This window comes from Phascolarctos cinereus, unplaced genomic scaffold (genome assembly GCF_003287225.1).
Source record: "Phascolarctos cinereus isolate Bilbo 61053 unplaced genomic scaffold, phaCin_HiC Scaffold_3;HRSCAF=262, whole genome shotgun sequence".
Lineage (NCBI taxonomy): Eukaryota > Metazoa > Chordata > Mammalia > Diprotodontia > Phascolarctidae > Phascolarctos > Phascolarctos cinereus.
The window spans coordinates 176441735-176455167 of record NW_027555736.1 but is presented as its reverse complement, the minus strand read 5'-3'; the positions used below and the strand labels follow the sequence as shown (position 1 = coordinate 176455167).

At 37.2% G+C, this 13433-nt stretch overlaps 1 protein-coding gene across 1 annotated transcript in view; it reads left to right on the top strand.

Annotated features, from left to right (window-relative positions):
- RYR3 (ryanodine receptor 3) overlaps window positions 1–13433 on the top strand; it is a 731065-nt gene that overhangs the window by 545363 nt on the left and 172269 nt on the right. Inside the window, exon 48 of the mRNA XM_078151313.1 lies at window positions 6488–6708. Coding sequence (XP_078007439.1) covers window positions 6488–6708 — 221 coding nt within the window. The remainder of the gene's footprint in view (window positions 1–6487; window positions 6709–13433) is intronic.

The window sequence follows — 13433 nt, the reverse complement described above, 5'->3', positions numbered from 1 at the left end:
GTGTAGTTTCAGTTCCACAGTACAAGATGCCCTTGTGCCAGGTACACCTTGGTGTTCCTTGCCCTCCTCCCTTACTCTCCTTTCCTAACTCCTTGCTATGTGTTGTCTCCCCCTTTAGACTGTAAGTTACTTGAGAACAGGTAGTGTCTTTTTTTTTATTGTATCCCTAGCACTTAGCACCTAGCAAATAATAGGAACTTAGTAAATATTTATTGGATTACATTGAGCCTCTCTTTCCACTCACTATACCATGTTGCCACACACTTTTCTCCTTATTAGGTTTTAATAATTTGTTGTATTGAATTATTTCTCCTATGCACCAAATAAAAACAAGTTTTCCACCAAGGTCTTATGTTACCTATTGACAGACTACAAGGATCAGCTTATTACTAGGGGGTTCATTATCAGGGTAAATCTTTTGGGCAGAGTAAACTAAATGGGCAAACATGTAAAACAATCCTTTGTCATTTCTACAATGACAGTAGCTAAATGATAGGGAAGAAAGCTGATAATGACAGTATTTACTCCACAAGAATTAATTTATCTATTGGCATTCTTAATGTTCAGTGTTTGTTTAAAAACTGAGTTGACATGTCCATACTGATATCCTTACTACAAATAAAAAACAAAAGGCATGTAGAAGTTTTAACTAAATAGAAGAAAATAGCTCATGAGTTCTCTTCAGGTCAGCAAAGATGGTGGGAGAGTTTGTTTCATTGTTCGGCTAAGGGACAAAAAAAAACATTTCATGGATGATTTGATCATCTCATTTTATAGTATATACAGTAGTATACATGAACAGATAATTATGAAGATGATTCCAGCTTAGGTACCAATATGTATTGTACAGAATAAAGAAGATAAATTATTTGGAAAAACTTTAGACTATCCTTCAAAATAAATTAATGTGTACCTTGAAATTTGCTAGTTTAAATGTAAAAAGTGAACTCAGAGGAAAAGGATGAAAAACTAATTTAGAAAATATTATTCCAGATGGCCTAGCAATTCCAGATCTTAAATTGTATTATAAAGCAGCAATCATCAAAACTTCTTGGTACTGGCTAAGAAATAGAGCGGTGGATCAGTGGAATAGGTTAAATATGCAAGACACAGTACTCAATGATTATAGTAATCTATTATTTGATAAACGCAAAGACCCAGCTTCTGGGATAAGAACCCACTCTTTGAAAAAAACTGCTTGGAAAACTGGAAAAGAGTATGGCAGAAACTAGGCATAGACCAAAATCTCACACCATATACCAAAATAAAGTCAAAATGGGTTCATGAATTAGATATAAAGGCTGATACTATAAGTAAACTGGTAGAACAAAGAATAGTTTACCTATCAGATCTATGGAGAACAGAAGAATTCATGACCAAACAGGAAATAGAGAACATTACGAAAAGCAAAATGGATAATTTTGATTACATTAAATTGAAAAGTTGTTGCACAAACAAAGCCAATACAACTAAGATTAGAAGGAAGGTAGAAAATTGGGAAAGAATTTTTACAACCAGTTCTCTGATAAGGCCTCATTTCTAAAATATATGGAGAATTAAGTCAAATTCATAAGAATACAAGCCATTCCCAATTGATAAATGTCAAAGGATGTGAACAGACAGTTCTCAGATGAAGAAATTAAAGCCATCTATAGTCATATGAAAAAATGCTCTAAATCATTATTGATTAGAGAAATGCAAATCAAAACAACTCTGAGGTACCACATCACACCTATCAGATTGGCCAACATGACAAAACAGGAAAATGATAAATGGAGATGTGGGAAAATTGGGATACTATTGCATTGTTGGTGGAGTTGTGAAATGATCCAACTGTTTTGGAGAACAATTTGGAACTATGCCCAAAGGGCTATAAAAATGTGCATACCCTTTGACCCAGCAATAGCACTTCTAAGGCTATATCCCAAAGAGATCATACAAATGGGAAAAGGACCCACATGTACAAAAATATTCCTAGCAGCTCTTTTTGTGGTGGCAAAGAATTGGAAATTGAGAGGACGCCCATCAATTAGGGAATGGCTGAGCAAGTTGTGATATATGAATGTAATGGAATACTATTGTGCTATAAGAAATGATGAACAGGTTGACTTCAGAAAAACATGGAAAGACTTGTATGGTCTGATGCTGAGTGAGGTGAGCAGAACCAGGAGAAGGTTATACGCAGTAACAGCCATGTTGTGCAATGACTAATATTGATAAACTGAACCCTTCTCAGCAATACAAGGATCTAAGACATCTCCAGAGGTCTCATGATGGAAAATGCTATCCATATCCAAAGAAAGAACTATGGAAGTTGAATTGCTATCTTTTTTTTCTTCTGTTGAGTTTTTTCCTCTTTCTTATGGTTCCTCTTATTGGTTTTAATTTTTACTTACAACATCACTAATGTGAAAATATGTTAAATAGGAATGTAAATGTATAGCCTATATCAGATTGTGTGCCGTCTTGGGGAGGGTGGTGGGGAGGAAGGGGGAGAAAAATTTTAAACTCAAAAGCATATGGAAGTGATTGTTGATAAATCAAAATAAATTAGTAAAATTAAAAAAAATATATCATTCCAGACAAAGAGACTGAAGAAGACAAAGACTCTTTGAGAAAAAAATGCTAACGTATTACATGTGGCAAACAAAAAATGACTTACCCCAAAAATGAACCTGACATATCTTAACACACAAGAAATAACTGGCTGCTCATTTTAACAGCTGTTTCAAAATTGGCTGTCTAAAAGTATCAGATCATTAGGATAAAAGCTAAAGTAAATGTCAAGCTGGAAGAAAAGATAAAAGATGAACATATACCACATATAATTAGAATAGCTCCAACTTTACCTACAATTTAAACAAACTGTTGATTCCAAAAAAAATAGCTAAAAGATAAGTATTCCTTTACAGTTTCTTAGATGAGTTTAATTAATATGAGTTATTTTCATGGGGAGGCCAAATGTACTGAAATAGTTCCTTATTCAAAAGATTCTTCATCTCCTTGTCAAGTAAATAGATATGAAAGACAAGGAAAGCACTGTTTTAGAGTAAAAGCACATTAGCAAAGCATCACAATGAAAGATATGGAGAATAACTGTTTTCCCAAAAGGTATTCCCCTTTAAAAATTCTTAAATTACTTTGGTTCTTAAATTCTTAAAATTCTTTTAAAAATTCTTAAGATACTTTTTAAATTCTTTTAGAAAATTAAAATTAAAAAAAATTGTTCCTGTTCCCCATACCACTTCAGCCAATTTAAAATGGGACCTTGATTCCACTGCCCCACACTTGTAATGGGAATTTATCCTGGTTGTGGGATTTCTTTCCTGACTTATGTTATTGTTTTTCTGTCTATATAAGTATAACTTTGCCTTGTTGACCAGGATAGCTTGTATGTCCGTTAGCATCCAATTGTATAGTGCAACAAAAAGATTAGGTTTGACTGTAGACTATATAGAAATACATGTAGGGATTTGTGATCCAAGGGTAAAGTGTGTAAGACCAATCAGGTATACCCATATATCTTGCCTGTCACACAATCCTGCATCTTCTAGAATGATCAATGTGTTTCACTTATATTGTAATATGTCTGCTTATTCTGAAATGATCTAGAATGGTAAATGTATTATGAAATAACTTATCCATATGTATCTGAGGATCTGTCTGTGATGATAGATGGGCATAAATTAGTCCATAGTATAAAAAAAGGAAGCTATCTTGACTGTGTGAGGCCCTTGCAAGGATAGACCCTTACTTGCCAGCATCTTGTAGCTTATGTATCCCCAGAACAGGAGTGGAGCCCTTGAGAGGGACTACAGCCACATATTTGTTTACTTTAGGTTGTGAGGGCAAGGACTGACTTTTACCTCTTTTTGTATTCCCAGCACTTAGCACAGTGCCTGGCCCATAGTAGGTGCTTAATAACTGTTTATTGACTGACTGAGACCTACAACTCCTTCTTCCCTTTTACCATTTTCAGTTTGAATGTTACTAAGTAAGTAAGTGCAATTTTATTGTATCATATGTTGCATGGACCTTTCTTTGTCAGGAATAATATAGCAATATCAGGCCAAAGGATTCATGAAATAAGTTTATTTATAATTTAATCACCCATACTAGCAAAATAAATTGAAAGAAGAATGTATATTTCCTAGACTATAACATGCTTCTCCTTGGAGAACCCATTTATTTAGTTCCTCATTGTAGCTATCTTGGGTAGGCATTATAGATGAGTGATGAGATGGGCCAAGTTCAAAGTGCTTTCAGTGATCTAAATTAATCCTCAAGGACAAAGTCAGTATCTTTAACACTAATGTTCTTTTGGTGATGCTATTGAGCCATAAATAATGGTACATTATGATATAAGAATAATCAAAATTACAAAAGATCCAAGGGGCAATTGATATGTATATAATGAGTGTCAGATTGTGTCATGTTACCAATGATATGTACAAGTATGCAAGAAGGAGCATTAAGACATAGGTGATCAGAATGAGAAGCAATAGGACCACTTGAATGCAACATTGGTACCCTAAAGATATGCTTAAAATAGAAGAAGCTGTCAAGCACATTAGATAGATACAAAAAGGACTAGAATCGATCAGCAAGCATTTATGAAGTACCTACTATGTTCCATGCACTATGCTAAAGGCTGGGGGTCAAAATAAAGAGGGAACAAACCCAGTCCTTAGGGAGCTTAATTTGGGGAAACCATCATTACTTATATAAATACAAAACAAAAATGGGGAGTTAAGGCCACTAGCAACTTGGGAGATGGGAGGATTGGAAGGATTGAGAAAGGCTTCATGTTGTGATAGATAAGCTGTTTTACAGAAAGCAAAGGATTCTAAGAGGCAGAGTTTAAGAGTAAGTTTCAGTCATGGAAATAGGAGATGTACTAATCATGTGAAGAACAGCAAGAAAATTTTGCTAGACCATACAGTGCAGAAAGGGGAATAATGACTAAAAAGGCAAGAAAGGTAGGTTGGGTCTAGTTGTGAATGACTTTAAAAGCCAAAAAGGAAAGCTTATATTTTATCCTGGAATCAACAGTAGGAAACTTAGAGTTTGCTGAGTTGGAGTTTGATGTCCCAACTTGAACTTTAGGAAAATCACTTTCATAGCTGTGTGAAGGATAGACTGAAGTGGGGAATGAATTGAAACAGTATTAGGATCCATTAATATGTAAGATCTTTTATGAGGATATTCCAGCATTTCAGGCAAAAAAAAAAAAGATGAGATCTTGAACTAGGGTGATGGCTATGTGAGAAGAGAGAAAACAACAGATAATGAGAGATGTTATGGAGGAAGATATGAATCACCTAGGATAGGATGTGTGAAAATTTCATTTTGCACTAGTGAAAGGAATATTCACATTAATGCAATCATAGGTTATTCAAGTATGTAAGTAAAGTCATATTTATATGTTTTACTGAGGTGAGTTCCTGCATATCCTCCCAAAGTACAAAGGTTTTTAATATGGGCCCAATAATGGACCGTGTGTTTGTCATCTGAGGATTAGTCTGGCTCAATGGAGAGAGGCTCATCATGAGAGTGTTGGCCAATAGGTGATACCATTCATGGTTCCAAAGAACTGATTATGACAGATAGATAGATAGATAGATAGATAGATAGATAGATAAATTATCCATTACAGAGAAATGACAAATTTAGTATGCAGAATGAGGCACATTTATGTTTATACAATTATTGAAGGAATTGGTTTTGACTGCATATTTGTTACAAAAATTTATTTTTCTTTTTTCTTCAGTTGCATAGGGGGTGGGAGGGAGAAAAAATTGATTTTTGTTCATTAAAAAAGGTGAGGAGGTGCTACAAATGTGAAATATTGCTTGCATTTTCAGATAAAATCACTGTTATTAGTTTACTTAACTGCTTTTCTTTGTCACAAGAGCTCTTACAAAGTGGGAATGATCTATAAATATATATGTAATATAGAAACAAAACACATCAATAAATCTTTTAAAAATGCGTGAAGAATGGAGGGGTTGGGATTTGTATTAGTGGAGGACATCCCACGTTGGTGAAATCAAGAATCTTTCAAACTTTCAAAGTTAAATATATACAGAAATAAAGTTCTCTTACTGGTTTCAATAAGGTGGTTATGGTTCATCTTATAATGATATAGAAAAGATAGACATATTTTAATAGAACTCAGAGTGAAGAAGGCAACCTGACAAGTTTTTCCTCTGAGTTAATTCACTAACAAACAGCCTTTTGTTTGGTTTCCCTTTGGTCTTCATTTTTTATTTTTTATTTTTTTACTTATGACTTAATTTGTTCCACTTTACGTGCAAAATAGTACCTCTAGTGACAAAGTGAACAATCATACTCTCTATGGCTTTATGTTCTGTGAAGCATGAAAATGTGTAAGACATACCTAAGACATAGGATCATATGGTGAGTGTTATGCCTTGCTGAATATCTCCAAATAAGATTAATCATTATCTCTTTCTCTTTTCCCTAGGTTTCTCTGAGTACCACAGAGGTAGCACTTGCACTGAATAGATATCTGTGTTCTGCTGTGCTCCCTCTCCTTACAAGACATGCTCCTTTGTTTGCTGGGACAGAGCATTATACCTCTCTGATTGATTCCACACTTCAGACTATCTATAGACTCTCCAAGGGACGCTCCCTCACCAAAGCACAGAGAGATACCATAGAAGAATGCCTGCTCGCTATCTGCAAGTAAGTACCATCCTTATGTATTTCTCATTCATATTTATTCATACGAATTCAATTTCACATAAGTGTGCACATGAATAGAATTGTGCATATGAGAACCTGAAGTCTTGGGTATCTTTCTATAAATCTGATCCTCAGCTGTATACTTTCTTCAGAAACCCTCTTTACCTCATCCCCTATTCATTTTGCTTCTCCCATCAATTACCTCCTGTCACTTCATTCCTCTGATTATTTATTATCTGACTACCACAGGATGGTAGCCAGTGCTTACTAAAGTACTAAGATAAGGTCCTAAGACCCCACATTATATAAGATGAACAGTCAGACTACCACTTCTTCAGCCAACACAAGATTGCCATTGCTTGGAGTGGCTTAGATGTTAGTAAGATTAATACTATCTGAGGTACTTGAAGGTCCCAAACTATGGGGGTAAGCTCCTCTGCAATTCATTTGAATTCAGTAGATACTTATCAAGGTCTTGTCATGTTGTAGCGGCTAGGGCTACAAAGATGAAATGATACAGCCTCTGCCCTTAGGGATTGGCTGACAGTCTAGCAGGGTAAATAAAATGCAAATTTCTTCAATGCTTTGGTACAAAATCATGAAATCTGAGATAATGTTGGTATAAGTTTCCCCCTCTACTAATCAATCAATGTTTATTAAGTACCTAATATATGCCAGGCACTGTGCTAAACACTGATGATACAAAAAGAAGCAAAAGATAATCTCTGTCCTCAGGGACCTTACAGCCTAATGGGGAAAACAACAAACAAATATGTACAAATAAGCCATATAGAATTAATAGGAAGTAATTAACAGAGAGAAGACAATTAAGAGGGGTTAGGGAAGGTTTCCTATAGAAGGTAGGATTTTAGTTGGGACTTAAAGAAAGCCAGAGAGATCAATAATTGGAGTGGAGAAGGAAAAGCATTCCAGGCATAGAAGAAAGCCAAAGAAAAAGCCCAGAGCCAAGAAATAGTGTGTCTTGTTCATGTAACACCCAGGGGGCCAGTTTCATTGGATCAAAGAGTATCTGGGGGGACATAAGGTATAAGAAGACTGTAAAGGTAGGAGGGAGCTAGTTTATAAGTGGCTTTGAATGCCAAAGAGGGCATTTTGTATTTGATCTTAGAGGCAATAGGAAGCCACTGGAGTTTATGGAGGCCAGGGCAAGACAAGGCGGGGTTGTGTGTGACATGATTTGACCTACACTTTGGGAAAATTGTGGCTGAATGAAGGGTGGATTAGAGTTGGTGAGGCAGGACAGGAGATTTGTCACAGATATTACTGAAGGTTTTTAAACAGAGAAGTGATGGGATCATAGATTTCACAAACCAACAGTGTGAAGAAGAGAAACTACAATGGATTGAAGTACAGGTAGATGTAAAGAATTTAAAGCAAGAGAACAGCAACTTGAGAACATAACAATATTAAAGGATTTTTTTTTTAGATTAGAGAAAGCATATCTATAGGAGGAAGGAATGGGACCAGTAGAAAAAGAAAGATTGAAAATGTGTAAGGGGAAGGGGGGGGTGGAGCCAAGATGGCGGAGTAAAAGCAGTGACTTGCTTGAGCTCTCCCCAAACCCCTCCAAATACCTAAAAAAAATGACTCTAAACAAATTCTAGAGCAGCAGAACCCACAAAAAAACAGAGTGAAACAAATTTCTAGCCCAAGACAATCTGGATAGTTGATAGGAAAGGCCTGTTGTTCCGGGCTGGGAGAAGAGCACAATTCAGCATGGGCCACATAGGCAAAGACAGGGCCAGAGAAAACCAGAACAGGCCTCAGGGGACTGAATCACAGGAAGCTGTGGTGGTTTCCAAACTTCACGACCCACAAACATTAAAGACAACTTAGAAGGTCAGTAGGAAAGGTCTGTCAACCTAGGTGAGAGAGAAGCGGGATCTGGCCCCAGCCCTAGCACAGCTCCGAGGTGGCTGCTGCTTCCAGAGCTCTCAGCCCACAGACAGTGGGGGGAATTAAGCAGCTGATCCAAGGGGGATTGTAGAAATCTCTTTGCTGATGCTGAGACAGGATTCTCTTGCTTTGCCCATGCTTAGATCTGGGTCACAATCCTGGGTGGTGGTATTGGGGTGAGAAGGAGGACTGGAATGGTGGAGCTTGTGGCAGTAGTAGAGAGGGAATCCTCCTCACAGTTCCAAGGCAGAAAAGAGTGCTTGTGCTTACTCATAGACCAGAGCACAGGCCAGGAAAAGAGTAAACACCTTGCCTTTGATCATACCACCTTGGAAGAACTCAAAGTTTACAGGTCCCTAGAAGTATCTTTGAAAACAGCTGCACAAGGGGCGGACCCAAGATGGCAGAGTGAAAGCAGTGACTTGCTTGAGCTCTCCCCCAAACCCCTCCAAATACCTGTAAAAAATGGCTCTAAACAAATGCTAAAGCAGGAGAACCCACAAAAAGACAGAGTGAAACAAATTTCCAGCCCAAGACAACCTGGATGGTTGTTTGGAAAGGTCTATCTCACCGGGCTGGGAGAGGACCGCAGCTCGACTTGGGCATGCAGGCAGCAGCAAACCCAGAGCAGGCCTCAGAGGACTGAATCGCTGGCAGCTGTGGCAGTTTCCAGATTTCTCAACCAATGAACGCCAAAGACAACTTAGAAGGTCAGTGGGAAAAGTCTGTTTCTGTGGTGAGAGAGAAACTATATCACAGCTGCAAGTCTCAAGCACAGCCCCAGGACAGCAGCTGCTCCTGAGCTTCTGGCCCACAGAATGAGGGGAAATTGGGTGGCTGATCAGAGGGGGATTACAGGGATCTCTTTGCCAGCACTGAGGCAGGAATCTCTTGCTTTGCCCATGCTTGGATCTGGGTCACATTTCTGGGTGGCAATCCTGGGGTGAGGAGGAGCACTGGCGAGGTGGAGCTTGTAGTGGTAGTGAAGAGAAAATCCTCCTCACAGTTCCAAGACAGAAGAGACTGCTTGTGGTCAGTCATAGACCAGAGCACAGACCAGGAAAGGAGTAAACACCTTGCCCCTTATAATACCACCTTGGAAGAACTGAAAATTTACAGGTCCCTAGAAGTATCTCTGAAAACAGCTGCACAAACCCCCGAAGCTTGGGATAGTACATTCTCTGCACTGGAAGCAGACCTCTAACTTAACAAAGAGTTTAAAAGTTAAGTAACTGAGGAGCAGCTAGGTGGCACAGTGGATAGAGAACTGGCCCTGAAGTCAGGAGGACCTGAGTTCAAATCCGGCCTCAGACCAAACACTTGACACTTAATAGCTGTGTGACCCTGGCAAGTCACTTAACCCCAATTGCCTTAAAAAAAAATTTAAGTAACTGGCTGGGAACATGAGCAAACAGAGGCAAAAAACTCAGACTATAGAATCTTACTTTGGTGACAAAAAAGATCAGAACATGCCACCAGAAGACAACAAAGCCAAAGCTCCCGCATCCAAAGCCTACAAGAAAATGTCACTTGGTCTCAGGCCATGGAAGAGCTCAAAAAGGATTTTTGAAAATCAAGTAAGAGAAGTAGAGGAAAAATTGGAAAGAGAAATGAAAGTGATGCAAGAAAGTCATGAAAAACAAGTCTACAGCTTGCTAAAGGAGACCCCAAAAATGCTGAAGAAAGTAACACCTTAAAAAATAGACTAACCCAAATGGCAAAAGAGGTCCAAAAAGCCAATGAGAAGAAGAATGCCTTAAAAACAGAACTGGCCAAATGGAAAAGGAGGTCCAAAAGCTCACTGAAGAAAATAATTCCTTGAGAATTAGAATGGAGCAAATGGAGGCTAATGACTCTATGAGAAATCAAGACATTATAAAACAAAACCAAAAGAATGAAAAAATAGAAGACAATGTGAAATATATCATTGGGAAAACAACTGACCTGGAAAATAGATCCAGGAGAGATAATTTTAAAATTATTGGACTGCCTGAAAATTATGATTTAAAAAAAAAAGACTAGACATCATCTTTCAAGAAATTATCAAAGAAAACTGCCCTGGTATTCTAGAACTAGAGGGTGAAATAGAACTTGAAAGAATGCACTGATCACCTCCTGAAAGAGATTCCAAAAGGAAAACTCATAGGACTATTATAGCCAAATTCCAGGGTTCCCAGGTCAAGGAGAAAATATTGCAAGCAGCCAGAAAGAAATAATTCAAATATTGTGGAAACACAATCAGGATAACACAAGATTTAGCAGCTTCTACATTAAGGGATCCGAGGGCTTGGGATATGATACTCCAGAGGTCAAAGGAACTAGGATTAAAACCAAGAATCAACTACCCCGCAAAACTGAGTATAATCCTTCAGGGGAAAAAATGGAAATTCAATGAAAGAGAGGACTTTCAAGCATTCTTGATTAAAAGACCAGAGCTAAATAGACAATTTGACTTTCAAATACAAGACTCAAGAAGCATGAAGAGGTAAACAGGAAAGAGAAATCATAAGGAATTTATTAAAGTTGAACTGTTTACAGTCCTATATGGAAAGATGATATTTGTGACTCATGAGACCTTTCTCAGTACTAGGGTAGTTGGAGGGAACATATGTGTATATATATATATGCATATACACATACATATACATATACATATGCATACACACACACACACACACACACACACACACATATATACACACACACACAGAGGGCACAGGGTGAATCGAATATGAAGCGATGATATCTAAAAAATAAAATGAAAGGGTGAGAGAGGATTATACTGGAAGAAGGAGAAAGGGAGAGGTAGAATTGGGTAGATTATCTCACATAAAAGAGGCAAGAAAAAAGTTGGGCATGAGAAGAGTTCCAGAGGAAGCAAAGGCAGATATTTGGGGAAAAAAAATAAAATTTAATTTGAAACAATTATAATACAGAGACCCCATAGACAATTTTCAATATTTTAAAATAAAAAGACTTTGCACAAATGAAAAAAATCATTTTCAGAGTATGTCAAAATAGGAAAAACTTTGCTGCAAGTTTCTTTGATAAGGGTGTAATATCCAAGATAGATAAGGACCTGATTCAAATATATAGGAATGAGTTGTTTCCCAATTGATAAATGGTCGAAGGTTATGAACAGTTAGTTGTCAGAGGAAAAAAATCCAAATGGGAGTTGGTAGCTAACATCACCAAAATCTTGATTGGGTAATAAATTTAATGACCCTCAAAGGAGGAGAGATACCTAAACTAACCTACTCATTTGCATGTGAGGAAAATTGTGTCCTAAAGAGACCAATGGTCTTATCCAATTAGTGACATCACTAATGAGCTTGAGCATTTCTTGAGCATACTTTAATGCATTCTTCTGCTAGATAACATAAGTGGATTCAGTTCAACTCAACAGATGTGTATTAAATATAAAATATTGTGTTAGGCATTTTGTTAGATCCTAGAGAAGATTAAAGGTAAAAAATAACATGGGCCTGTCTTCAAGAAGTTTAAAATCTTATAAGAATTTGATATGAATACAGAAAAGTATGCTGCAAGGTAAAATGTGATCTGCCCAAAGTAGAGATGCAAATAAAATGCTCTAAGAAACAACAAAGAGGCTCAGGTTCTTAAAATCTGGCCAATAGCACAGACCTACTAGGAATCTCACTCACCCCAATCAGTGTTCTGATAAACCTTGTCTTTGGCTGAAAGAAAAGAGAACAGAAAAAAGAAAAGAGAAGAAAAGAAAAGGAAAGGAAAGAAAAGAAAAGAAAAGAAAAGAAAAGAAAAGAAAAGAAAAGAAAAGAAAAGAAAAGAAAAGAAAAGAAAAGAGAAAAGAAACCACAAAGAAGGAGAGCTCAATTAGTGGGTTTGGGGGAGTTTTGTGAAAAATAACTAATGAGCTATGCTTTGAAGGGGACAAAGAAAGATTAAGTTCTAGTCATGGGAAATGTAAAATGTATGGAAATGAAACTTACGTCAGGCAAAGTTGGGGAATGGTAGTCCAAACTTTAGTATGCAAAAAAAATAATAGGATTAAATAAGGCTGGTAATGTTGGTCAGTTGAGGTTATATGACACATTTGTAGTGGGTACGTAAATATATAGTGAGCACATTTTAATGATCTTCTTTAGCTCCATTCAGCAACACTAGAATAAGAGCAAAGATGGGAAATGGTAAGAGTAAAGAGTGGTTGAGTTTTGACAAGGCATGATTGGCAATGAGACAAGGGTGCAAAGGAATTGAGAGTGGAGGATAGTGTAGTATTGACTTGATTAGCTAAGAGGTAAGAAGGGGGAAAGGAAGAGAGAGCAACTAGTGCAGGAATTATGGCCTAGGGGAGAATTGAGTAGTTAGCCAGGTAGAAATGTACCCTAGACAGGTTATAAATGTGGAATTAGAGCTCAAAAGAATTAGGATTGATTATGGATTTTGAAGTCATCCATCTAACAGTATTGGAGCCATGGGAAAGTAGAAGATTACTCTAAGAAAAATATTGATAGAGAAAAGGACAGTGTGTAGGGTCTTAGGTGACACTCACATTTAGATGGTGGGAGGACAATATACCAGCAAAGAAGATGAAGTAGCAGTCAAATAGGGAGAAAACCTGAGAGAGCAGTGTCATTGAAGCTAAGAGAATACATTCAAGGTAGTCATCAGCATTAAATGCTACAGAAAGTTCAAGGAGAATGAGGAGTGAGAAAAGTTGTTGGATTTGACAATTAGATCATTAGTAGCCTTTTTAAAAAAATGGTTTCAGTAGAGTGCCAAGTTAGAAAGCCAAGTGATTAAATAACGAATGGATGGGGAGCAAG